This window comes from Ochotona curzoniae, unplaced genomic scaffold (assembly GCF_017591425.1).
Source record: "Ochotona curzoniae isolate NIBS_2020 unplaced genomic scaffold, NIBS_Ocur_1.0 scaffold_2453, whole genome shotgun sequence".
In the NCBI taxonomy this organism is placed as follows: domain Eukaryota; kingdom Metazoa; phylum Chordata; class Mammalia; order Lagomorpha; family Ochotonidae; genus Ochotona; species Ochotona curzoniae.
Window position 1 is genome coordinate 597,921 of NW_024467094.1, and position 25,393 is coordinate 623,313.

Here is a 25,393-nt window from a genome sequence, read left to right on the forward strand (position 1 = left end):
GGCACAGCAGTGAAATCAGTTATCGTCTCCTGGCGCCCCCTGGTGTACCAAATGAGAAAAAGGGGCGGGGGAAATATGTGAAAATTGCTGGTCTGCATATATTGTGTGGCTGTAGATTTTGAGATGGGGGAAAAAAAAAGTGTGGCTGGGGAGATTTCTAAGCTCTGGCCTGGGCGTCTACGGAGGCAGCTGTGGAAGCTGAGACAAAAAAACAAAACAAAACAGGAGTATGGTATTGTATTAATCAGTCTCCCCAGTCCCCAACAACGTGAGATCTGCACATTGGTTGGGACACCCTAAAGAGAAAACTTAATGTTTTTTCTTTTATGAAATGACTTGTGTCAAGTTGTGGTGCCTGTAGCTCCAGTACCGTGGTTTTGCTTTGTAGGATTCGTATTCTGTATTATTGCCTCAAAAACGCTTTTATACATTTTTGCACTTGCTGACTGTGAATTTACGAGAAAGGAATGGGCATTTTTGCATTCAGAAATGGAACTTTTTATAAAAACCTTCTTTGGATTATAAAATCTGACTTATTCCCCAAATTGATACTAAATTACTTAAAATCTTATTAAAGTAATATGAATATATATTTGTAATTTATAAATTACTCCATGATAAGTTCAATTACAATTTATGTCACATCACTTCACAGGCAATGTATCCCATATGGGTGCCACCCTGAGTCCTGGTTGCCCCACTTCCCACCCAGCTCCCTACTAACGCTTTCAGAAAGCAGCAGAGGGGCCCGGCACGATGGCGCAGTGGTTAAGGTCTCAAGCCTTGCATGCCCGGGATCCTCTATGGGCGCCGGTTCTAATCCCGATGGCCCCACTTCCCATCCAGCTCCCTACTAATGGTTTCAGAAAGCAGCGGAGGATGGCCCAAGTGCCTGATTCCCCGTATCCATGTGGGAGACCTAAGAAAAACTCCTGACTCTGGCCTAGCCCAGACTTCGTGTAAACCAGCAGATACAAGATCTCTCTCTCTCTCTCTGTTTCTCTCGCTCTAATTCTGCCTTTCAACTAAATAAAATAAAACTTAAAAAAAAAACAGCGAAGAAACAAAATGTTTACCTTTTTACATTAATAACGAGCATGATAAATTTTGACTAGCTTTTCATCATTGCACATGTGCCAAAAGCATTTGTGAGATTGACGCCCCAGGCCCAAAGATATTAGTCCACCATTTCACAGTGATTGTAATCAATGCATCCACTTTGGGGAGGAGTTTAAATTGCTCGTTGCTGCAGTTTTGGCTCTCTGTTGTGTAAGTCCGGCTGACTCTTTAGAAGAAAGATGATGAATTGAAGAAGGTTCCACGGTTAATACATTCACTTAGAAGACACACATCCACACTCAGAGTGCCCCTGGCATTAGAGGATGCAGCAGTCTGCTGTGATTAGCCGGACTTTGAGAAGGCCCAAACGAAACACTCGCGTTGACAAAAAGCAATGGGGACGGGCGTGTTCGCTCTGCCGCCAAACCCAAGGCTGAGGGAGAATGAAAATGAAGAGTTGGAACAACGAGACTGTGGTTTCTCTGCGCGGGCATATTCGTGACAAGCAGTAGCGACTCCCCAGCTGCAGACAGCCCAGTGTACACGTCTCGGAGGCAGCCCTCCCCGCCGAGGGCCCGTCTATGCAGCCTGGGAGCAGCCTGGGGTGGGAATGGACCCTGTGGGTGACCTGTGGGTGATGAAAATACTCTGAAACTGGACTGTGGCGATGATTGTGCACATTCCACAAATCTGAAAAAAAAAATCTTTATGTTGTGCATTTTAATGAATGGATTTTGCGGTATGTAAATTCTACCTCCACACGCCTGTAAAACATTGCGGGGATAGTGTTTCTTTCTTGTCCTTGAAACCCAAATAATCTGGAGGATGAGGAATTGTGGACTGACGAGAGGAGACGAAGGAGCACGGTTATTTAACTTCATGGCATTGTGCATTCTTATTTTTCTCCCTGTTGTTGATTTTGTTTTGTGGCTTTTCATTTAAAGGGATGAGTAGTAACTCTGTAATAGAGACTATCATATCCAGATGTGAAGGTACAATGCAGTATGCATCTCTACTTTCAGATCAAAGAGGGACTCCCAATGAAATTGTGAACTATATCTTGACGATAGGATGCTGGACTCTGCCATTGTCCAGTCCTCCCACCTCAGAACACACTTAAATAGCAGAATGATGGATTTAGGACTCTTTATGAAGAACTATACTATTGGAATCATGAAGGGGGAATCAGTTGGGGGTATGTGGGGAAGGGTTAAGGGAAATCCCAGAGCCTATGAAAATGTATCATAAGATAATAATAAATTGAAAAACAATTATAGTAATAAAAAGGCCCTCTAACGTGTTTAAAAAAAAAATTAAAGAGAATCCATTTCCCTTTCACAGAAAAAAAAAAACGGCATTGTATTTCAGAGGCTAGTTGTACATTTCTTAAAGTTTTTTGCATCCAAGTGAATAAATGCTCCCGACGAAAATCAGAATTGGTGAGGGCAACATTCAGGAAAGTTTCTTTTTTTAAAAAAAAAGGCTTATTTTATTCATTTGAGAGACAGAATGAGAGAGAGAGAGAGAGAGAGAATCTTCTAGTTAGCGGCTAAGTCCCCAAATGGCAACAGTGGCTTGAACTGAACTGGGCCGTCATTGATGCTTTCCCAGCTGGATCTGAGAATCAGGCGGGACTCCAAGCAGCGATCCAACTTGGGCTGCTGACATCAGAGGCCGCACTTGCCACACCGCAATGCCAGGTCCAGAGAAAGTTCTCCAAGAGTGTGTGGGGGGGGACTCTGCTCTCTCTTTACTAACTGGAATGTGGGAGCCCTACCAGAGCCATGCCGGTACATGAGGTGAGCTTGGGAATAGTGGAAAAACAAAAGAAAGTGACTGTGGGGGTCAGAGGTGGAGAATGCAACTCTGTGGCCTAGAGTTTGGCCAGATGATGAGGCAGAATGTGGCACACGCGGCTAAGGGCTACATCCCAGCCCCGCTCCTGCAGGGCACACATGACTCCACAGCAAGGACAGCCCTGCCTGGAGCCCTGCACCTGGAGAAGGGACAGGACCTCCCCCCCCCCGACTCAACAGCTCTATCAGTTATCCTGGGTGAGAAAAAATAAAATTCAACCTTCTTGGGCCCGGCGTGATGGCGCAAGTGGTTAAGGTCCTCGCCTTGCACGCCCGGGATCCCATATGGGCACCGGTTCTAATCCCGGCAGCCCCGCTTCCCTTCCAGCTCCCTGCCTGTGGCCCGGGAAAGCAGTCGAGGACGGCCCAAAGCTTTGGGACCCTGCACCCGCGTGGGAGACCCGGAAGAGGCTACTGGCTTCGGATCGGCATAGTATCTGCCATTGCACTCACTTGGGGAGTGAATCATCGGACGGAAGATTCTCCTCTCTGTATATCCGCCTTTCCAATAAAAAAATAATAAAACTAAATCTTTTAAAAAAATAATAATAATAAAAATAAATCTTTTAAAAAAATTCAACCTTCTTCATGGATTTATTAATTTTTTTCCTGAGATTCACAGCATAATGTAGTCCTACCATAAGCTCTATCTACAGTGTTTAATTTCTGTTTTGAAGAAAATGGTAGACTGAAGTGTTAGTATTATAAATCACAGGTGTTCATTATGTTATTTTTCATACTTTCCTGTAACTATTAAATGTTCAGTAATCTGTGGCTGTAATGATATGTCTTCAGGGCCAAAGACACAGACTCGAGGTAAACACAGTTCAAACTCATGACACCTCTCCTGACTGATGAGTCCTTAGCAGCAGACCCATGGGAAGCTCAGCAAGTTCATCAAGATGCTCAACATCACCACTCATTAGGGAAATGCTGGCTGAAAGCACGAGCCGTCATCACACACCTGCTACACGAGCCATCGCCACACACCTGCTACATGAGCTGTCACCACACACCTGCTACACGAGCCATCACCACATACCTGCTACACGAGCCATCATCACACACCTGCTACACGAGCCGTCACCACACACCTGCTACATGAGCTGTCACCACACACCTGCTACACGAGCTGTCACCACACACCTGCTTCACGAGCCATCACCACACACCTGCTACACAAGCCATCACCACACACCTGCTTCCCAAGCCATCACCACACACCTGCTTCCCAAGCCATCACCACACACCTGCTACACAAGCCATCGCCACATACCTGCCACAATGGGCCATCATCACATACCTATTACACCATCACCACATACCTGCTACAACCGGCCATCATCACATACCTATTACACCATCATCACACACCTGCTTCACAAGCCATCACCACACACCTGCTTCACAAGCCATCACCACATACCTGCTACACAAGCCATCATCACACACCTGCTACATGAGCTGTCATCACACACCTGCTTCACAAGCCATCACCACACACCTGCTACACAAGCCATCATCACACACCTGCTACACGAGCCGTCACCACACACCTGTTACACGAGCTGTCACCACACACCTGCTACACGAGCCGTCACCACACACCTGCTACACAAGCCATCATCACATACCCGCTACAACAGGCCATCATCACATACCTATTACACCATCACCACACACCTGCTACACGAGCCGTCACCACACACCTGCTGCAGTGGCTTCACCAAAAGGAGGAATGCTAACAAGTGCCTTGCCCACTGCTGGTGTGGAGCAGGAGTTGGCACAGCCACCGTGGGAAGGAACACTAAGAAGGCCTCGGACGGCTGCAAGCGGCCAGGCCCCATGATCGCCCTGCTAGTCCTGCTAGCAGGGACTGAGACCAGTGTGACAGACACCTGCAACCTCACACCAAGTGCAGCATTATTTACAATAGCTGGGATAGGAAACCTGCTTGCATGCTCATCGCATGAAAAGGTGGCTAGTATATAAAAGAACTTCAAAAGTTGATGGGAGGGCCCGGCACGATAGCCCAGTGACTAAAGTCCTTGCCTTGCATGTGCTGGGATCCCATAGGGGTGCCAGTTCTTATCCCAGCCGCTCCATTCCCTTTTATCTCCCTGCCTGTGGCCTGAGAAAGCAGTGGAGGATGGCCCAAGACCTTGGGACCCTGCACCCGCGTGGGAGACCTAGAAGAAGCTCCAGGCTCCTGGCTTCAGATCGGCTCAGCTCCAGTCATTGCAGCCACTTGGGGTGTGAACCAGTAAATGGAAGAGCTTCTTCTCTGTCTCTCCTTCTCTCTGTAAATCTGACTTTCCAATAAAAATACAATAAATAAAAAAAGAAAGCTACCTCTCTTGCTGTCCTTTTTTCTTAAAAAAAAAAAAAAAGTTGGTGAAAAACCGAAATGAAAAGACAAGTCTATTGTGGTGCAAAAAAATTTTTGAAATCCATGAGTGGCCTTCACCTAGGATGCAGTTTTTTTTTTTTTAAGAACTTTTGGAAGTGCCCTCAGATATACACAACGGAATATTATTCAGTCTTCAAAAAACAGAATACTGTCATTTAGTCACAGATGAAATGAAAGGACATCGAGCAAACTGAAATAAACCAGGTACAGGAAGATAAACACCACTGAAATCTCTTTGGTGGAATCCTCAATCAATTGGATAGTAGCATGATGAAAAAAAAAAAAAAAACCACAACGGAGTGGGAGGGGGCGCTGCTGGTCAAAGGGTACAAACTCGAGCCATGTGCAGGGTTAAGTTTTGAGACACACATACAAGATGCAGACTACCGCTTTAATACCATAGGTCAAAGTAACAAACAAACCCGGTTCCAACCAGATCACCACGGAAACGGTAAATAAGTTAGGTGATGGATATGCGAATTAGCTTGATCCAATCATTCCACGTTGTGCTGGTTGACCGCATCAAATCATTTCATTTCATTATATACGCAATCAGTAGATGGAAGGTCTATCTTTGTCTAACCTCCATCTCTCTGCCTCTCGAATAAACAAAGCAACAAATGACCCTGAAATTTTGACTTTTTAGGAACATTTTTCATAACTGTTGGATTGCCTAACAGATAAAACAAAAACCTCTGGTTCACTCTCCAAACGCCCAAAACAGCTGGAAGTGGGGCCGGGAAGAAGCCAGGAGCCCAACTCCACGCAGGTCTCTCCTGCGGGTGGCTCTGCCTGCTCCCAGGGGGCCATCAGCAGAGCTGCAGCCCAAGCCCGGACATGCTGTCACAGGAGGAGGACAGCCCCTCTCTTTCATTAACTTTTAACTTCATTTTTTTCCCCTGCAAGGCTGCGATGTGAGAGAAGATAGACATCTTCCTGACTCCAAGGGCAGGTGGGGCCCCCGACGCTGCTGAAAAGAAACCAGGCAAGGGAAGCTCAAAATTCCCCCATGGGCCCCCATGGCAGGAAGAGAACAGGAGGACGGGCTGGCGATGCAGTAAATTGGGGGTTCCTGGAAGGCAATGGAATGGTAGGGGTTTGAGCCCAACCCTAAGAATGGCAATAGAGACCAGTTGGGGGGCGGGGGGGAGCCACCATACGACATCACCCATCAGCATGACAAGACACAGGCCTGGATGGGGCTGTCCAGAAATAAGCGCTGGGGTAGTCACAGCTGGACCCCACTCCTGGTCTTGGATCATCGTCATCACCCCTGCCAATGCACGCCTTGTGTGGGGAGAGGAGGGGATCGTTGCCCTGTGCCATGCAGGGGGGGTCTGGTTTATGCCACACCCCTAGGGAGCGCCAGGAGCCTTGTGGGGTGGGGGGAGGGGACCACTGCTCTGTGCCATGCAGGGGTTCTGCAGGGGACCCAGTATCAGTGTATGAAACTCCTCCTCCTTCCCCACGCTTGCTAGAGGCTCATCTGAAACTTCCAAGCAAGCAAGAAAATAAAATGTCCCTTAACGTCAATTAGCTCATTAAACCACAGCAACAGATCTAAGGTCTGTTCACCATGCGGAAACTCAGGCCCCTTTGGGATCAGCTTAGCGCATCCCTCACCTCACAGGGTGGGAATTTTCTGAGACAGAATCTAGAAAAAAAAAAAAAAGGGCGGGGGGAGAGGGGACAAAAAGACTTGAGAGGGTGTCGTTTCAGTCCGGACAGGAGGGTGCAATAAGGCGATCAGGGTGAATGGGTTAACTTGACTAATAATGGCAGATAACCGCGATTAATCTACAAGTGAGCTGGTGTCATCTCATCATAAAGAAAAACACATGCAGTTTGGTGCTTCTCTGCTCGCCTAACCCACCGCCTCCTCCACCATCAGCCTAGCACCAAAGAGGAGAGCCCACGCAGGAGCCACGGGGCGGGGAGCCACGCCGAGACCTACAGGGCAAGGGCAGCACCTCCCGAGATGGCCAGGGTGACGGCGTCCAGCTCCACTTTGCTCAGGTGTCCTCAGAAGTGGAGCTGACCAGGCTGATGAGAAAGATCACCAACTGGGTCAGGGACTGCAAGGGAAGGACGGCGAGGAGGTGCGGCGCCGTGGACATCAGCCTGGACACCAGCAACTCCCACGGGCCCCGGGGGAGGAGCGGGGAGGAGCTCCGGACACCCCAGGTTCTCTGGGGAGCCTGCGGTGGGAAGAAGAGAAGCTTGTGGGGTGGCCCAGAGAGGGCAGAGGGAGCCACCCCAGCCTCCACACCTGCCACAGGTGTTCGGGACTCCTGGGGCGGCGTCCCGGCGTGGGAGGGGTTGGAGGAGCCTTGGGGACACGGGGAGGAGAAGGAGTGTGGTGTGAGGGCCCATCACACAGATCTAGGGCAGCGAGCGTCCATGCCCCCAGGTGGGAAGAAGACAGCTTCGGGTGACCCTGGTCACAGTGGGCCGGGTGTAGTTTCTCTCTTCTCTGATTTTGGTCGTTATCTTGTTCTTTTCATGGCAAGGCCATGCCTGGCTCTGGTATCCACCACAGCACCGGGCCTGCCAGCATCCTTGTAGCCTGCTGAGGGAGTCCAGGGGAGGGGGCTTGCTCCAGGAGACAGGGGAGCTGGGCTGCTTGCACACTCCTGAAAGAGTTGCATGGGGTGAAGCAGTCCCAAGGGTGGGTTCAGGTCGGATTTATGAGGGCGTTTCTCCTCTCCCCAACCCTTTCTCCTGGACAGAGGTTTGACTGGGTATGAAAGCAGAGCATTTCCCGTCAAGGTCTTGTTACACAATGTGACCAGACTTGCGGGAGGGGAGAGACTGAAGTCGCCTGTAGTTACCAGGGTATGAAGGTCAGATACGGTCGAGGGAGCGACCCCAGCCTCCACACCATACCGTTGGGCTGTTCCTCGGCAGCTACGTTCCCTGCCAGAGGTGTTCTGCTTTCCGTAGGCACCCCCGAATCTGCCTTCCTACCTCACAGAATGACGTAGGAGTCCTGGCACGTGGGTGTCATCACACCATCCTCCCAGGCCACCCTCCACCGTGACGTCAGAAAGGACCAGCCCTTGCTCACACCTTGTGTTTCCGGAGCCCACAGCCCCTGCGAGCTAGATCCCAGGGGAAGATGGACAGATTGGGGGGGGGGGCGCTGCAAAAACCATCCAAGACACAAGGAAAGATATTTTGTAAAATGTATTTTCAACACATTCACACATCAGGATTTTTCTTTGTGAAGGGCTTTGTCTATAGGTTCGGAACTTAAAACACAGGAAGCAGAAATGCTAAGTCACACGTCACTGCCCGTGACGACACAGGAGCGGTCAGCGGTGGGTGAATGTCCCCTTTCAGAGGTGGCCTGAGCCAGAATGAAGGCTTTCTCTTTCCGGGGAGGAGAGGGGGGATCTAGGACACAGCTGGATTACATCAAGAAAATGACCACCCCTGTGCTTGCGAGTCGGAAGCTCAAAGCAAGGCTTGACCTCATAAATGCAAGCACGAAGCCTTCTGTCGGGATTTGGACCTTGTTGGAGACACCGGGCAACCCACATCACAAGTGAGATTCTGGGGCATGCTGTGCTACACACAGTCCCATTGTTGGGGGATGGGCTTCAGGCATGTCCACCTACAGTCTTGTCAAGTGAAGATAGCTTTACTGGGACAGCACCCCAGGGCAAGTGTGCCTCAGGCGGCCCCGCCCTCTCTCCTGCCCCATCACTGAATTCTGACATACACTTTCACGAGGATCCCCGCCAGCAAGACTAGCAGGACGCCCAGCAGCAGGAGCCCCCGCCGCAGCAGCAGCTGTTTCACCGACAAAGGAGCACTGTCCACCGGCTGGGCAGGACGAGGGGGCTCCTGGGGCACCTGCTCCTCCTCCGCTTTTCCGTCGGCCAGCACGAATCCTCCATCACTTTCGGCACCTGCTATGGGGGCGGGGCGGGGCGGAGGGAGACACACAACAGCAGCTTCAAAGGAACTAGCTCAGGGAGATGTGCGCTAACAACCAAGAGTCCAGCAAGCAGCTGCTGCGGTGAATAAACCAGTGTCCTGCCGCCCACTCCTCCCCACACAGTCACCATCCCACCGTGTCCTAGGGTAACAGTCATAGGTGAAATGTTCAAGGGGCCAACACTCATAAGTATTTCAGAAACACAGCAAAGTGAATGGAGGGACTCTAACTGTAGCACAGTGGGTTAAGCTGCTGCCTGAGACACAGGCATCCGTATAGGTGCTGCTTCTACATCCCAGCTTCTCTACTTCCAATCCTGTTTCCTGCAAATGCTTTTGGGAAAGCAGTGGGAGATGGTTCAGGTGCTTCACCCCAGCGCCCACAGGGGAGACCTGGGAGAAGCTCCTGGCTTTGGTCTGGCCCAGCCCTGGTCTTTGCAGCAAGTCAAAGATTCTAACACTGCCTTTCAAATATCTTTTTTAAAAATTTTCATGGAAAACTCACCTTAAAAAAAAGTGAATGCAGGGAAATAAACTAAGCAGCAATTTGGGGCTTTTCACAGAACTGAAGAAAAATACCTATCTCCACATCCAAGGGCTTATGAGGCATCGAGCTAGCAGGACACACAACTCTACTTAGTGTCAGGACACTTAGGCAAATAAAATAAAAACAAGGAAGTAAGTTTACCAAGACAAAAATGAAGGACTATGTAACAGCACAAGAGTACAATTGGTACACTTTCTCTGTTGTTCTAAATCGTGTTTATGTGACAGAGAGGCGGGCAGTCTCCATCTAGTGGATCTGCACACGGCAGGCACCGGGAGTCGGAGCCGGGAACAGAACCCGAGCCCTGGGCTGTGAGACAACGTCCTTCTAATCTCCAGGCTAAGTGCCCGGGAGTCCTCTTCATGAGAAAAACTGGCATTAGGAACATTAAAGTGCTCTCAGAGTTCTGAAGGAAAAGTAATTTTTAAAAGATGATTTTTATGCAAAGATTTACAGAGAGAAGGACAGTCAGAGAGAAAGATCTTCCATCTGCTGGTTCACTCCCCAGGTGGCTGCGATGGCCAGAACTGAGCGGATCCAAGACCAGGAGCCAGGAGCTTCTTCTAGGTCTCCCACACAGGTGCAGGGTCCCAAGGTCTTGGGCCATCCTCCACTGCTTTCTCAGGCCACAGGCAGGGAGCTAAAAGGGAATGGAGCGGCTGGGATAAGAACTGGCACCCCTACGGGATCCCAGCATATGCAAGGCAAGGACTTTAGCCACTAGGCTACCATGCCAGGCTCAGAAAAGTATTATCTAACACCTGGACAGCAAGAGGCTGCTTTTAGTACTCAGCACATTGGTTTAGCTGTGGTCGGCGACCAGCTTTAATTTTCCCAGTTTTCATTCTGGTGTCCGATCTCCTGAGTGCAGGTTATCTTTGATGAACCTGCAGACTTATTTGAAAATTGTTTCAGAAGTCATTTGAGATGGTACCAGGGTTGTGGTGCAGAGGGTTAACCTGCCCCTTGGACACCGATGTTCCATGCTGGTTCAGTCCCGCTGCTGCCCTTCCCAGCCAGCTCCCTGCTACTGCACCTGGGAAAGCAGCAGAAAATGGCCCCCGGTGCCTGGGCTCCTGCACCCACGTGGTCTCTCTGGAAAGACTTCCTTGCCGCAGACTAAAGCATGGCCCGGCCCTGGGCTGTTGAGGGCATTTACAGAGTGAAGCAGAGTGGAAGTTCTTTTTCTGTCTATCCACTGCCTTTCAGATCTTAAAAAAAAAATAAAATAAAAACAGCCAGTATGCAAACTCACAGGAGATTAAATTATAAGGAGGAATTGGGGCTCATGACACATCACCCCAAAATACAGCTGTCAGAGACCATAATATGCCATTCCATTATGACTGATCCGGCATAGCTCCAGCTGCCTACTCCGAGACAATGCAGATACAGGAACGGCTCTGCAAAGCTGCCCTCTTGTAAAAATCCCTAAGGATTTTTTATCTGGACAGCAAGATTGCCTTCATTCCTCTGCATCTCTTCTCTTTACCTTCCCATAGCCTGGGTCACCACCGCTACTCAGAAACCCCACCCGCTCATCCTTCCCGCAGCTCTGGATCTCGGTGTCAGTAACCCCAGCCCTCCCTGAGCCTCTTATTTTGTATGAGATACATGTGCTCAATCTATCTTTTGTCAACTTACTGCATCCTAGCCAAAGGACCTAGGAAGGTGAGGGGGAGGTCATGAAGACAGAATGCTCTGACCGCTTGGCCAGAGACCCAAGGGCCTCGTGAGGCAGGTGCGAGAATTTGGTGAAACCAACAGAAGGAAAGATCATCACTCCCCATGCTGCTCATCAACACCCATGGCTGTTTGCCTGATGAACATGAGAGACTGGGTTAAAACAAACACGCCAATGGCAGTTTCCCAGGCAGGCTCACAGCATAGGACACCCAAGTAATCGGACATGCCTACAGCTTCCTGACACAAAGTGCCACACATTCCTGGAGGCTTGGCAATCCTCGATGGTCTATAGAAACTCCTGGAAAACTGTTGACCCTTCAGCCTCTGTAGTGACCTGTTCATGTGTGGCATTGAAGCAAACACAAACAAGTTCCAACTGGGTGTTACTGGACATCTGTTTCTAAACACGCCTGCCCTCTTGGAACGAAAACTCACAGCAGCGTCAGTTGCATTCCATAGAGCGCCCCTTGAGGGCCACCAAGCAAGGTTGACCCAGAACCCAGACAGAACCCGTACCAACCTGAGTGAAGCAGGTCTGAGAACACAGCAGAATTCCCGCTGGAGGCCACGTTCACCACCACGTTGGCATGGATCTGAGCCTACAAGTTGAAACACAGCTAAGTCCACAAGGCTCGAGAGCAGTGCTGTGAGTATATGTGACTCCACCACCCAGGTTAGCAACAGCCAGGCCAGGCACCTTCAGACAGCTGAGACAGAAGCTCCTCCAGGTCACAGGTGTGGAAGCAGCCTGCGCAGCGACTACAGTGTGGTCGCAGGTGGGAATGGCAGTGCGGAGGGAGGGCAAAAACAGGCACGGAGCTCACCGCAATTTTCCCTTCTTTTTTCTCCCATCTATGGCCGGACCCCACAATGACCCCCAGAATGCTAAGGAGAAGGATAACGCACACAAGTATCTTAACAAATTATTTTAGCATCATAAATAAACAGTAGGAATAGGAAGCCTTGCTTCCTGTTTTTGCTTCTAGAGTCAATACTTGTGTTTTGTTTTCGTGTTTTGTTGTTTTTGCGATAGACACAGATGTGTGCAGAGCTCCAATCTGTTGGTTCACTGCACAGGTGTTCATAATAGTCAAGGGAGCAGCGAGGAGGGGTGCCTGCAGCTGGGACAGCGAGGAGGGGTGCCTGCAGCTGGGACAGCGAGGAGGGGTGCCTGCAGCTGGGACCAGGTCTCCCATGTGAGGGACAGGAGCCCAGTTACATTAGCTAGCAACGCGGACTCCCAGGGGCTGCCTGGAGTTGGGAGCCAGAACAAAGAACCAAACCACAGCATCCAACCTGGAGGAGCATCCTAGAAACAGCTCAGGTGCAGGGCCAAATGCCTGCCCCCGATACCGATTCTTACCCCGAGACTGGCCTTTTTGGCACAGGGGATAAACCAGCATGAGATACAAGGAAGAAAAGAACCTTCTCTTTTTGTTGTTCAATGACAAAAACAAAGGGAAACAGATAAGGTTAGGGGCATCTGGTCCTTCACATCTGGATTAAATCTACTGAAAACAGGAGCTAGCACGCCACAGTAGGCTGAGCTGCCTCTTACAATGCCAGCATCCCATGTCTGAGTGCCAGTTTGAGTCCCAGCTGCTCCACTTCTGATCCAGCTCTTTGCTAATGTGCCTGAAAAAACAGCAGTAAGATGGCTCAAGTTTTTGGCCCCCAGCCACCTGCACGGGAGACCTGGACAGAGTCCTAAGCTCCCGGTTTCAGCCTGACTCAGGCACCTGACCACTGTGGTCCTCCGGGGAATGAACCAGCAAATGGAAGATCTCTGTCCTTCCCTCTGCCATTGCCTCCAGAATAAATCTTTTTTAAAAAATCGGCTAACATAGCAAACACACACACACACAACATTGGTGATGAAAGAAAAAAGTGCCTTCCAAAATGAGAGAGGGCACCGAAGTGGAGCCCACCTGTTTTCTGGAAAAGCAACTTTAACAGGGACAGCAGTGAGTGTAGTTACCTGTTGGCAGGCCTTCGTCCAGTTGAGCCGAGCAATAAAGCCTAGAAAACACACAGCCTGAGAGACGGCGCAGACCACGATCCCTAACCACAGGCCTGGGGAAGGAAAGAGCAGTGGTTACTGCAGCGGGGAGCCACTCGCCACCCTGAGAATTCATCATGCCATCCTACAGGCCACAGAGAGGAGCTACTTTCAAGTCTGAGGTGGAACCCACAACAGGCTTGCTCATTGGGCTTCCAGAAGGTTCTGGAGGCTCCCTGAGGACACCCCCTGAAGGAACAACTCATACGGTTTATGATGTCTGAAGAAATATCCAGAAGCCATTGATGGCCTTTGTAACCATAATGTTTGGATATTATGAGTTATGAGGAAATAAAATTTCCCAGAATAAACCATTGTACTCTCCTGTCCTCCCTTTTCTAGCAAAAGGGGGAGAAAAGGATGGGGACAATTTGACACCATCACTGAAACACCTCTTAGGATGTCCACAGTCGGTATAAAGTACCTGCGTTACAGTTTTCTGCTAATATACACCCAGGAAGGTGGCCCTAACGGCTCAAACCTGTGGGTCCCAGTACCCGGATTGAGACCGAGGCTCCTGACATCAACCCAGCCCAGCCCTGGCTATCACACGCATTTGAGAAGAGAAGCAGCAAATGGAAGATCTCTACCCTTCTGTATTTCAAAACCGATCAAGGCTTATAAGAATATTGCAAAGGGGCTGGGAACTAAGCCTTCACTCGTCACATACAGTGTAGCTCTCCCTCCCCCCTGCAGGAGGGCACCTGCCGGGCAGGTGCAGGGCAGACCGGTGCTCCCAAAGCTGACCCGGCAAGCCTGGAGAGGCTGACTGGGAAAAGCCTCACGGATCTCAAAGCCCCAGCCCAGACTTTACCCACGCATGGCACAGGGAGACGCAGCTGACGGGATCAGAGGTGGAGCAGTGGTAGAACACAAGGCTCTGATGCTAAAGATGCATATAATGACCAGATGATGTATAAAGCAGATCATGCAGGGGCCGGTGCTGGGGCACAGTAGGCTAAGCCTCCACCTGTGGCATGGGTCCCATATGGGTGTCCGTTTGTGTCCCAGCTGCTCCAATTCCAATCCAGCTCCCTGCTCATAGCTAGGGAAATCAGCAGAGACTGGCCCAAACCCCTGGGCTCCTGCATGTACATAACAGACCCAGAAGAAGCTTCTGTCCCCCAGCTTCAATCAGTGCAGCTCTGGCCATTGCACCCATTTGGGGAGTGAGCCTACAAATGGAGGGGTGTCCCTCTCTCTATCTTTCTCTCTATAAACCTGCCTTTCAACTAAAAATATATATTTAAGAAAACCTTATCTACGTAGGAACAGAAATTGAGTTACCTAAAATGAAGAGAATCAAAAGTTGGTGGAAAAGAGAATTGGAAAATAATTTTGATGTAAAAGGAAAGTTCAAATCTGCATAATTTTTGTCATAATACTTCTTTTTCAAACTGGGCAAACGGAGACTCTAAGATGGATTATGTCGATCAGAGGATTCTTCAGCGACCTCATTGTGCTTGGAATGGCAAGACTGGCAGCAATTCAGAACAGTTGAACTATCAAAACCACTTGAGCGGAGCCCTCGGAGCGTGCCCCACATCGGGGACCTGGGATGGGTGGGAGACTGGGTGGGGCTTCTCCCTTTACTTCCCCTATACCCCAGATACAGGGGGAAAAAATGTGGAAATAATAGTCTTACCCACTTTCCTGTAGCCCTTGAACCTTTTTACCCTAATTAACTATGTAAAGATTGTCAAGAATTAAAAAATCGAAAAAAAATTTTTAAAAATACTTCTTTTTCATCATTTTTTGTATGACTCCTCTTACACCATGTGCATGGATTTCAAAACCTTTTGGCACCAAAGGAAACTTCTAGTTCCACTTTCCATAAACATGGCAAGCATCCACGCATGTCTGTGCTCTGTGGCATGATTTGGTTCTTTGGAAAAACTGTACACCTGCAGACGAGGGAATGAGTCCAAGAACTGTCCTTCTGTTGGTACCTATCCACATGAGTAAAGCAGAAGACAGGAGCAGAGTCTTCTCCATCGCACAACACCCAGACACAGGCTCTGTCTAGGAAGACTCCACAGGAAGGAAAGCTGGGGCTCCGACAGGTGCCCAGGCAAAGACCACAGGTGGCTGCTGCCTGGGAGTCGTCCCCTGCACCCCAGGGTACACCTGGCTCCCTGTGAGCTCCCCCCCAAAACCTTGTAGGGCCTGGGTCACCTCCATCGCCATGAGAAGTCCAGACACTCTCTCCTTGTCAGGCTGGACATGAGGTCCCTCTATCAGGCCAAGTCCAAGACGCTCACACCGTAGGCAAGAGAATTTAAATGTTCTCTTTCCTGTTGTGTGTGTTCACAGATTATGTCACACACTAAAACTGTAGAAACATCAGAAGGGAGAAAGGTACACCTGTGCATCCACAACTACTGAGCCAGCCCAGGAACACAAGCCCTTCTCCACACCAAACGCCCCAGTAGACCAAGCTGTTGCCAGGAGGGGAAACCCAGCGGGACCTTCTATGACATTCAGTCCCTAAGTTTGGTCCCTACTTACAACTTACATCCACACAGAGACTGTCAGCTCTAACCAAACACACAGGAGACCCTACTTGCAGTCCACAGCCGTTTCCAGTGAGGGCCCCCTGAACCAACCCTCTGTTGCCCCATGAAGCTCTCCGCTCCTCTGCCTTGCACCGAGCTTCTGACAAATGGAAATGCTGGCCAACAACTCGCTTCCTAGCGTAAGCCCAGGACATACGACCTCTGTTTTTCTCCTCTGGTCCTTATCTCCACAGCTGCTCAGATCCACAGGGGTCAAGGTGGCTAGATTAGGCTTTTGGTTTACACACAGCTCTGCTCGTCACCACCCATCAGCCTCATGTCATGTTTTCATGTGTGATCAGCCTGCCCTTTAGAATAAATAATCAGATTCTTCTTCTTCAGGCTCCAGGGTCTTTGGGAACCAAAGATGACAGTGCAAACATTGCCAAGTCCAACAACCACAGCCAAACACACCACTCCCACAAAAATGACATCAAGAAACCCCAATCCCTACGTATCTCTTAGTGGGGTGAACTCCAAGTTCCTGAAGTATAGGCATTTAGCCAATGATGCCTAGGCACCTGCTGTGGTTCCCAAGGCCCTTTGCGAAGGCCAGGGAAGTTAAGCTCACGACCCCAGAAGGTGACAACATCAAGTCCTATCCACTTGCCTACATTGTCTAACTCATACTCATGACCAAGGGTCCTAGGCTGCCCCCCGGAGAACCACCAGGCAAAGGCCACAGCTGAACATCACACCAAGAGCAAGGCCAAGACTAAGTCACAGCCCAGGCCTGGTTACTGCACCTGCAGCCCCAGTTCCAGCTTAGGCTCCTGCTCCCAAGGGTGCCCGGGCCCCCACAAAGGCTCCACAGTAACAGCTTCTGTCTGCCAATCCAAGGGCAGGAGGACTGGCGTGACCTCTGCACCTGTCTGTCTGGGCTTAGTGTCCTCCTGTGCTGTATGTCCAGATAAACCTGAGGAAGAAGGAGGAGGAGGAGGAGAAAGTTCTGAACTAGTAATCCATTAGTAAAGCAAGGCACTGGTACACTCATTTGAGTCTTTTTCTAGTGACACAAAAACTATACACTTGCCCTGATCAACTTCACAACAAAAAATAATCAGCTATCTCCCGCTATGATTTAAACATTTAGAATTGGCTTTCTGTTCATTTCACCATACATCACTTAAAAGATTCTCTTAAGGACAGGTATTCGACCCAACAGTTAAGAGACCAGCAGGCTGCAGCAGGTAAAGACTCCAGTACTTGGGTCCCAAGCATCCATGAGGATACCAAGTTGAGTTTCTGATTACTTGCACATCTCTCTCCCTTTCTAACAGATAAGATATAGGTAGGTAAAAAGAGAGGTAGCTATATCGATGGATAATTTTTTAAAATATTTCTATCTCATGCAACCAAGGAACCCCAATCAGACAAATTTTCCATTGTCACTGTGCATTTCTTACGCACAACAACTATAAGGAAACTGACTGGATTCATATGTAGTATCTCATGGCATTTAGGAATTTCGTAAGATTCCGGAGCCAAGGTCCAGGGGTCTGCAAGTTTGAAGACCCCATCCCCACCCCAGGGAATTTTGATGACTGTTACGATGGTCAGTGCCTGTGAGAGCCTTCAGCATCCAGCCACCCTTCCAGCACTGGACACCCCACCACAGCCACACAGCCTTCAAAGCCAGTTTTGACTATGCTTTCTCAGAAAGATGGGTGGAGGCACTGAGCTGATCTTCTCACAGAGCCCTCGTCTCCCCAGGATCCTTCCCGCCCCAATTCTCGACTCCCTCAATGCTGAAGACAGCGGGCGTGCTTCTGACGATGCATACACGGGTGCTTCGGGTACAGAGGGTTCTATAGTTTAAAACAACGCCTCTTCTTCGAAAAGCTGAACTCGTAGAAACAGAAACTAGGAGAGGGCGGCCAAAGGGGGATGGGGGCAGAAGGAAGAGGAGGTGACAGGAGGACTAAGTCAGGAACTGTACTGCTCAGCAGGGCAACTGCAATCAGTGATAATGTGCCTTATATTTCAAGTGAACTAATGTGTGTGTGTGTGTGTGTGTGTGTGTGTGTGATATAGTGAATCACTAGTTCACTCCCCCCACCCAAAAAAAGGGTACAACAGCTGGGACAGGGCCAAGGCCAAAGCCAGAAGCCTAGAGTTCCATCCAGGTCTCACACACACAGGTGGCAGGGCCCCAAACATTTGGGGCATGAACTGGATGGGAAGTGGGGCAGCTAGACTTGAACCAGCACTCCTATGGGATGCTGGCTTCACGGCAGGCAGTGGAGACTGCTGTCCCACAATGACAGCCCCCTAACATTTCAGATGTGTCACCACAGATCCAGCAAGACAGGGTGACAGCTAATGACTGAGATCTAATCATTCTGTGTGTGTCAGAGGTACACAATGTTAATTAAAATGCCAGAGGTCTTCAAAACACTAATGAAAAATTCTATGGTAAAAGAAATATTTATGGATTTCTACCTTTTTGTACCAAAACAAACTTATCTTTTATTTTCCATGGACTTTTGGAAGGACCTTCCCATAAAAGATATAAAATGTAAAGTATCTCTTAATATTTTTTTACTGATTACATACTGCAATGTAATACTTTGGATATACAGTGTTAAATGAAACATATTCATCAAAAAATAAAAGCAAAGGAGATCACACTAATATTTCCATTGGCCACACCATTGGCATAGCCGACTTAAGAATAATGCCAGAAAACTCAAATTAAATAATTTTCTGAACCGTGAGGCAAGTCCAGTGAACTCTGGGAATTCCATCCTGGAAACACGTCCCATATTTTCAATTAAAATATTATTGAACTTGACAGAAATCTGTAACCTCAGTAAAAATCCACGGGCTGGCAGTCTTCTTACGGGTTTCAGATGACTTGAAACCCATCCAGCACTGCTGGGTCAAAACAAGCCAGACTTCATCCCAGAGATAACACTTGGGTTTTGAGATAATCACCAGCAAACTGCCAATGTATTCCAAATGGTTATCTTAGAAATCAAAGCCATCTGTTTCCCTTCTTCAAAAAGATGACCTGGGGTAACTTCAGATCCTGCGGGTTAAATTCTTTCCTCTCAAGGCAGTAAGGCCAGGAGCACCCCTGCGCTCTGAGCCACGCACACCATCACACCCACACCCTTGTGGGGAGCCCCCGCAGCACTCCGCTGAGACAGCTGCACTCCGGGCAGCTGGGAGATGCCGGGTGGGATGGGGGACACACAAGAAGGGCACTGACCCATCCCTGGCTCTCTGTGAGCACAGGGACTAACACAAGGGGCCTTCATTTAAGAAGAGCGAAGTTCCCAAATCAGCTAGAAAGAGGTAACCGCTTCTGATTCTAAAGCGGGTTTGTGTTTTAAAATGCCTTGGTTTAAAGTTTTCAAAGTTTGTTTCAAAACGTAAATCCAAAGAATTGGCACATAAAAAATGGTTCCAAGCCTGAGAATATGTTCTTGGTGAGAAAATTATAAAAGAAAAATTATTAAGGAAGAGCATTGCTGTGGTGGTAAAAATATTTTGTCCTACAAGAATATGGCTAGAAAAAGCTAGGACAAAATAGTTAAAGGTTTAATTAAGCATGTTGAGAAAGAGGTGAGGAAGTCATAAACTTTGAGGAATGAATCTTGCAAGTTTTATGTGGAACTGATTATAATATTGTTACAGAGTTGCTTAAGCATATGCTGACATTTAAACTGATATCTGTTTACAAAAAGCCTTTAAAGTGTACATCTGTGGGAGCGCTCCTAAATACCTGACAGTGGAAGTCTCCAGTTTTGAGGATTGTTAATAGAAACAAATTGATAACTTTGTCAATTGTCTATCCAGCTTCAGTAAGCTCTATTGTTGATATTTGTGTGGGTCATTTTATCTGATCTGTTACTGTTTGAATCAACCTGCTGCTTCTGATTTTGGGGATTCCTCTATGGGCCCCTAGGACTCCCAAAATCATAAAAATATTTGTCAAAGGTTACATCTTTTAGTTGGTAAAAATAACTGTGTAGAAAAATTTGATTACAGAAATGACTTTAGAAAACCTTGCCAGTGGGGGAGCCAGGAACGGTTGATGTAAAAATTTACATGAGAGGAACTCCCAAGAGCTCAGTCTAGATAACAAATAAAGAAAGAAATGCTTTTTCCCCCAGGTCGAGGAACAAAAAGTAACAGACTAAAGGAAAGGCACCTACTAGATGAACAAATTAATTGTTGATATATAGATTCCTCAAACCCTCCTTCCGGATCCCTAAGTGACCATCTGGCTGTAGAGTTATCAGTGGTGATGGTTAGGCACTTAGGCCTAAAAAAGTACAGGAGTGTGCAAAACCCTACAAGTAGTTTTGCAGTGCTATCTGAAATACAGATGTCTCTACTTGCTTAATGTTTGATAATTCAAAACATAAATACTTTGTTTTCTAGGTTTCAGCAGACCAATTGTATCCATTAAAGCTAAAGTTTAATGATAAACTATAGTTATGGTTTATTCAGATTACTAGAAACAAGATATAACTCTAAACAATTGATAACTTTAAAATACCTAAGAGAATTTTCAAGAAGTGGTTACAAGAAGATGTTGCTGTTTTTATAATGTGTGTTACCTGATGTGCAAACACATGTTTACGTGGCAAGCTATGTAGTCATATGGCTCTATGTATAAGAGTGTTCAATGATAATTCAAATGTCAGGGAATGTTAAAATGCTCCCACATGAGAAACGGTTCTTACAGCAGACTCATAGACTGGCAATCTCGAGTAGCACTCAGTGCCTCAGAATCAGCCCAAAAGGCATTCTGGTCTGACAACAGAGCCAGCAAGAGAGCAAGCGCATCAGGTGTGGAAAGCCCAGAATGCTGCTGCAAGAGTGTCACTCCGTGAAGGGCCTCAGTGGTCCACGCCCCAGTGCAAAGAAGCAGCCATCAAAGATGGTTGTGCTCTTCTCTCAATAGAGAGGAGAACTTCCACTTTGTGTGTGTGGCCTTGTCTAATGCCTTGTGGGGTTGGTATGGATTCAAGCGGCTTCCACAGCCTAAGCATCGTGTGTCAGGAGCCTCAGGTCATCACTGACGTCACACATAGGAGTGCTAATTTATTAAATTCACTAGAGTCACTGTGTACTGACATTCCATGCAGCACCTATATCTTCAGAGTTACACTAGAAATATTATTAATATTCATAAAATTTTCTAAGCAGTGTCTTATAGATCTAGAAAGTCTTATTAATAAGAGGAGCTTAGCATACAGTAGCTCTCGATGGTCTGTAAATTGGCTAGCATATGACTGCTCAACCCGTGCCACAACTAGGCCCTGACAAAAATGGTTGCCATTTTCCTCTCCAGTTTTTACTAGGCCTTACTAGAATAGGAAAATTCCATAAAATCTTATTAGAATACTATAAACCGCTAAGTTATTGTACATGAAAACCAGTTTGAATCTTTTGATGTGATCAGTAAGTTTTAAAACAAATTGTTTTCAGTGCTGTGCCTTATGTTCTAGGCTAGATGTGTCATCCTAAAACTCTTAGGACTTACAACAATTGGTAAAGTAAACTCTCCTTGACACAAAAGCTAAAACGGAGGTCGCCTCAGCCCTTATTTAGTGGAATGATATAAGTTTGTGCCCCTCATTGTTGCAACCAGAATTCTGCCATCCATTCCAGACTTTAACAAAGAGAAGCCTTTCAAATGCCAGGCTGTACATCAAACACCTGATGACTTCTACCTTCTATCAAGAACGGCTAGATGGACCCCTACTGCTACTGTCACTCAACACAGCGCCCCCTCTCAGCAGGAAGTAGCTAAGAGCAGCCAATGATGTCCCCCTTCCCTAAAAGCAGTTAAGGTCCAGTCCTCTGGAAATGTAAGAGCCAGATTAAATGATAGACAGTTAAGGTTTCTGGTTCCTAGTAAAACTGTCTTGTATAAAATTTGTAAAGGACCATACCATCCAATTGCTAATCCTCTAACAGCAGTTTCAACAACTACCCCTCACTGAGAAAGATTCCTCAGTATAAAACAAAAAAAAGGGGCGGGGGGAGGAATGTAAGAGTGTGGGTAAAATGCTATCGTTGGGCAGTGTGAGTTTCCTTTGTGTGGAGAAAACTGCTACTTTGCCAGGCCAGGAGGCGCCTGGAGCTTGGGAGGATTCCGCTTTAGTGATAAATCTGTTCTTTGCTGTCCTGCAACTTTGTGAACCCAGGTGCAGGGGGGCAAGGGCACAATTCTTCTCCGGTCCCAGGAACAGGAGGAAGATAAGGGTGTGAGAATGGGATGAGCCATACAGATAATGGATATGAGAACAGAACAGGCTGTTCTGAAGGCCATAAAAATGAACATGTCTAAGGTTGTTACTTTCGATGTATTTTCCAGCCCAAAAGGGCCTATATAAGCTTCTGTCTTGGGCTTTTCTGGGTCCAACCGTCCCACTTGGATGGCCTACATGCCCCAAGTGCAGTCTGGCCCCAGCACGCTGGCACAATAAACTGTTTGCTGTTTGCATTACCAGCGAGACTCTTTGTCGTTCTCTGGGGGTTGACTAGCTCGCGCCCTGATGTCCGGGGCCTTTAGCCTGGACTCTAACAACACCTGCAAACTTTCCCTTGCCTCAGCCAAACCTCTCTGGTGATGGCCAAGTGTGCCAGAGCCTCAGTTCTACAGACTCACAGGGTCTCACCATCCAAGAACCATCTCTAAAAGAATGGCATGAGGTCCACGAGAGAAACAATGCCAGGTGCTTCTTCCATGGCCCTTATGGTCACCCCCTTGGAGAAATGAGGACTAGATAGCTCAGGACAGGGTACACGTGCCAGCTGGTGCAACACCCTCTGTGTTGCGGGGGAGCGGGACCCCAGAGTGGAGCAGGTGGACAGGAGGAGGCTTGTATCCCAACTCTGGAGACCCCTGGATCTACAAAGAAGGACTATCAGTACGGGCAGCAAGGACTAAATTCCAACTGCCAAAGAGACCACTGGGAATCGAAGTGCCTTTGGAGGCCAAGAACTCTGAGGTCACCCACCCCAGCTGGGATCTACCACATGGGATGGAAGAAGCCCAAATCCTTCCACGCAGGACCAAAGGTCATTGGAACAACAGCTAGGAGCCCTGAGTGGTCTGTACACACAGAAGAACAGCAAACTTCCTTAGGGTCTCGGGAGAGGAGCTTTGAGCGGTCCCTACTTAGTTCCAACTTTGGATCCCCATCCTCTCTGGCAATGACCATCAGGGTCGCTCCAGAGCCTCCTCTCCAAAAACAAACAAACAAACACAGTCAGAATAGACAGAGAACAATAAGGAAAGCTTAGAACCAGACAGGAAACAGTCAGTGTGGACTCATATATACCTTACTAGGTGGGACACAGAGATTAGATACTCCTCACTGGGGAATGGGAGAATTCTCTGCACACCCCTCCTATTATATAGTTCTACACCTCAACTGTTGTCATATGCCTTGCTAGAGTTATAAGCTAGTTTAGACTATCCTAAAATCAGCCAGGTTCAACAGAATTATGCCTCAACGCTATGGACTGCTAAATACTAAAATGAGGATAGACACGAGACAGCTGAATAGTACCCTATAGCCATTTTAAGGTGTATAGAGGCTGGTTATATATAATCCAAAACCAAAATGTCAATGAAGTAGTCACAGGATGAGGTTGAGAGCTTGCATCTCGTAACATATTGGTTACTCAATACCATGACAATTAATACCATAATGCTGTAAATTGTCATTGATGTTAAGTTGGGGCCTTTTATTGACCAGGATGATATTCTACCAGTTCTACCTCCAGACCAGAGATGATCTCCCCAAGAAACCACTGAATGTATCTGGACAATTAGATGCTTGGTATATGCTTGCAATGAAAGACTCTCAACTGAATTTGATTTGTAATACTGCAACAAGGTGGAGGAATCCACCATGGGGGGAGGGGAGGGGAAAGGGTTTGGGGAATTCCAGAGCCTACGAAACTGTGTCACATAATACAATGTAATGAATAATAATAATAAAAGAAAAAAAAAAAGATCCTGTGTCAGCAAGAGTCATGTCATCATGTAGCCCTGGGTCCCTGACCAAGCTGAGGTGGCCCTCCCCCCCACCTCCCCCGCCGCCCCCGGGTCCTCCTCTCCTGCTCTCTGTCACCAGGCACAGAGGGAATGTAGCAGAGCTTTGGAATTCCTGTGTTCTGTTAGCCGTCTCCTGGACCACAGTAACCAAGCTCTGCATTGCCATGGTTAAAGCTTACCGATCACTCCAAGCTTGGCCGCAAACATGAGTGCAATGCCAATGGGAAGCCCAACCACGTAATACCCAATGGCGTTAACGAAGGCTCCAAACTTCTGATTTCCACTTCCCCTCAGGATGCCGCCGCTCGTTCCCTGCAGGCACACAGCATCACCCGTAAGTGTGAACATGGGGTTTCCCCAGAGACTCCCATCTCCCAGGCAAAACCAACCTCTCCACGGAACCCTGATCTAACAGCCCATGGCCACATGGCAGCCTTGCACTTCACTGAGCGTGGCTAGCAGTATTCCATTTCACTACGGACCCTAGACCTTCCTTCCAGTTGAAGTTACTGTCATCAGAAGAAATCTATAGGAGGATTAGGGTTAAGGTTCACAGACAATAAAAAGATAAACTTGGGGTGGGCACGTGGCACAGCTGCCCACAGCTCAGAGTGCCCAGTATGAATCCTGGCTGCTCTGTTTCCAATCCAGCTTTCTGCTAATGCATTCCAGAAGGTGGCCGGTGATGACTCAAGTACTTGTGTGTTTCTGCCACCCATGTGGGAGAAGAGATGGAATGTGGGACTCCTCGCTTGAGCTCGGCCCAGGCCTGGTGGTTGCAGGCCTCTGGCCCAGAACCAGCATGTGGTAGCTTGCTTTCTAGTACTCTACCTTTTAAGTAAAATAAAAATAAGTCATACCAAATAAGTCATACCCTCCGCCGCTCCATACCCATTTTCCATGAACTTTCTGAAGATCCCTTGTATGGGTCTCAAACTTATTCACAGAAAAATAAGTATTTAAAATTTTCTTTTCATTTTTCATGAACTTGGGGGAGTGTCCTCATAGATAGAGCCCAAGAGATTACTACACGATACCTACAGCAAGGCTCTCGAAGAGGTGGGAAACCGCATAAATCGGGGTCACCCGGGCCACCAACGCGATGATGTCTCTGTCGGGGAGATACAGCACATGGTGATTACTAAGGAACAAGCAAGTGGCAGCGGGGAGCCCTGCAGTCCCACAGCAGGGACCTTTGTGTCTAAGCCACTCCGCAAGACTTCGCTTTTGCTGTACGCACACCCCAGCCA

The 25,393-nt window shown here is 48.1% G+C and overlaps 1 protein-coding gene across 1 annotated transcript in view; it reads right to left on the minus strand.

Annotated features, from left to right (window-relative positions):
• Positions 1-8,517: 8,517 nt before the first annotated feature.
• Positions 8,518-25,393, minus strand: part of SLC47A1 (solute carrier family 47 member 1) — a 34,127-nt gene continuing 17,251 nt past the window's right edge. The window contains exons 13-17 of the mRNA XM_041000465.1: positions 25,185-25,254; positions 24,323-24,455; positions 13,479-13,573; positions 12,021-12,099; positions 8,518-9,242 (exon numbers count right to left, since the gene is read on the minus strand). Of these exons, the coding sequence (XP_040856399.1) occupies positions 9,031-9,242; positions 12,021-12,099; positions 13,479-13,573; positions 24,323-24,455; positions 25,185-25,254 (589 nt within the window). The 3' untranslated portion in view covers positions 8,518-9,030. The remainder of the gene's footprint in view (positions 9,243-12,020; positions 12,100-13,478; positions 13,574-24,322; positions 24,456-25,184; positions 25,255-25,393) is intronic.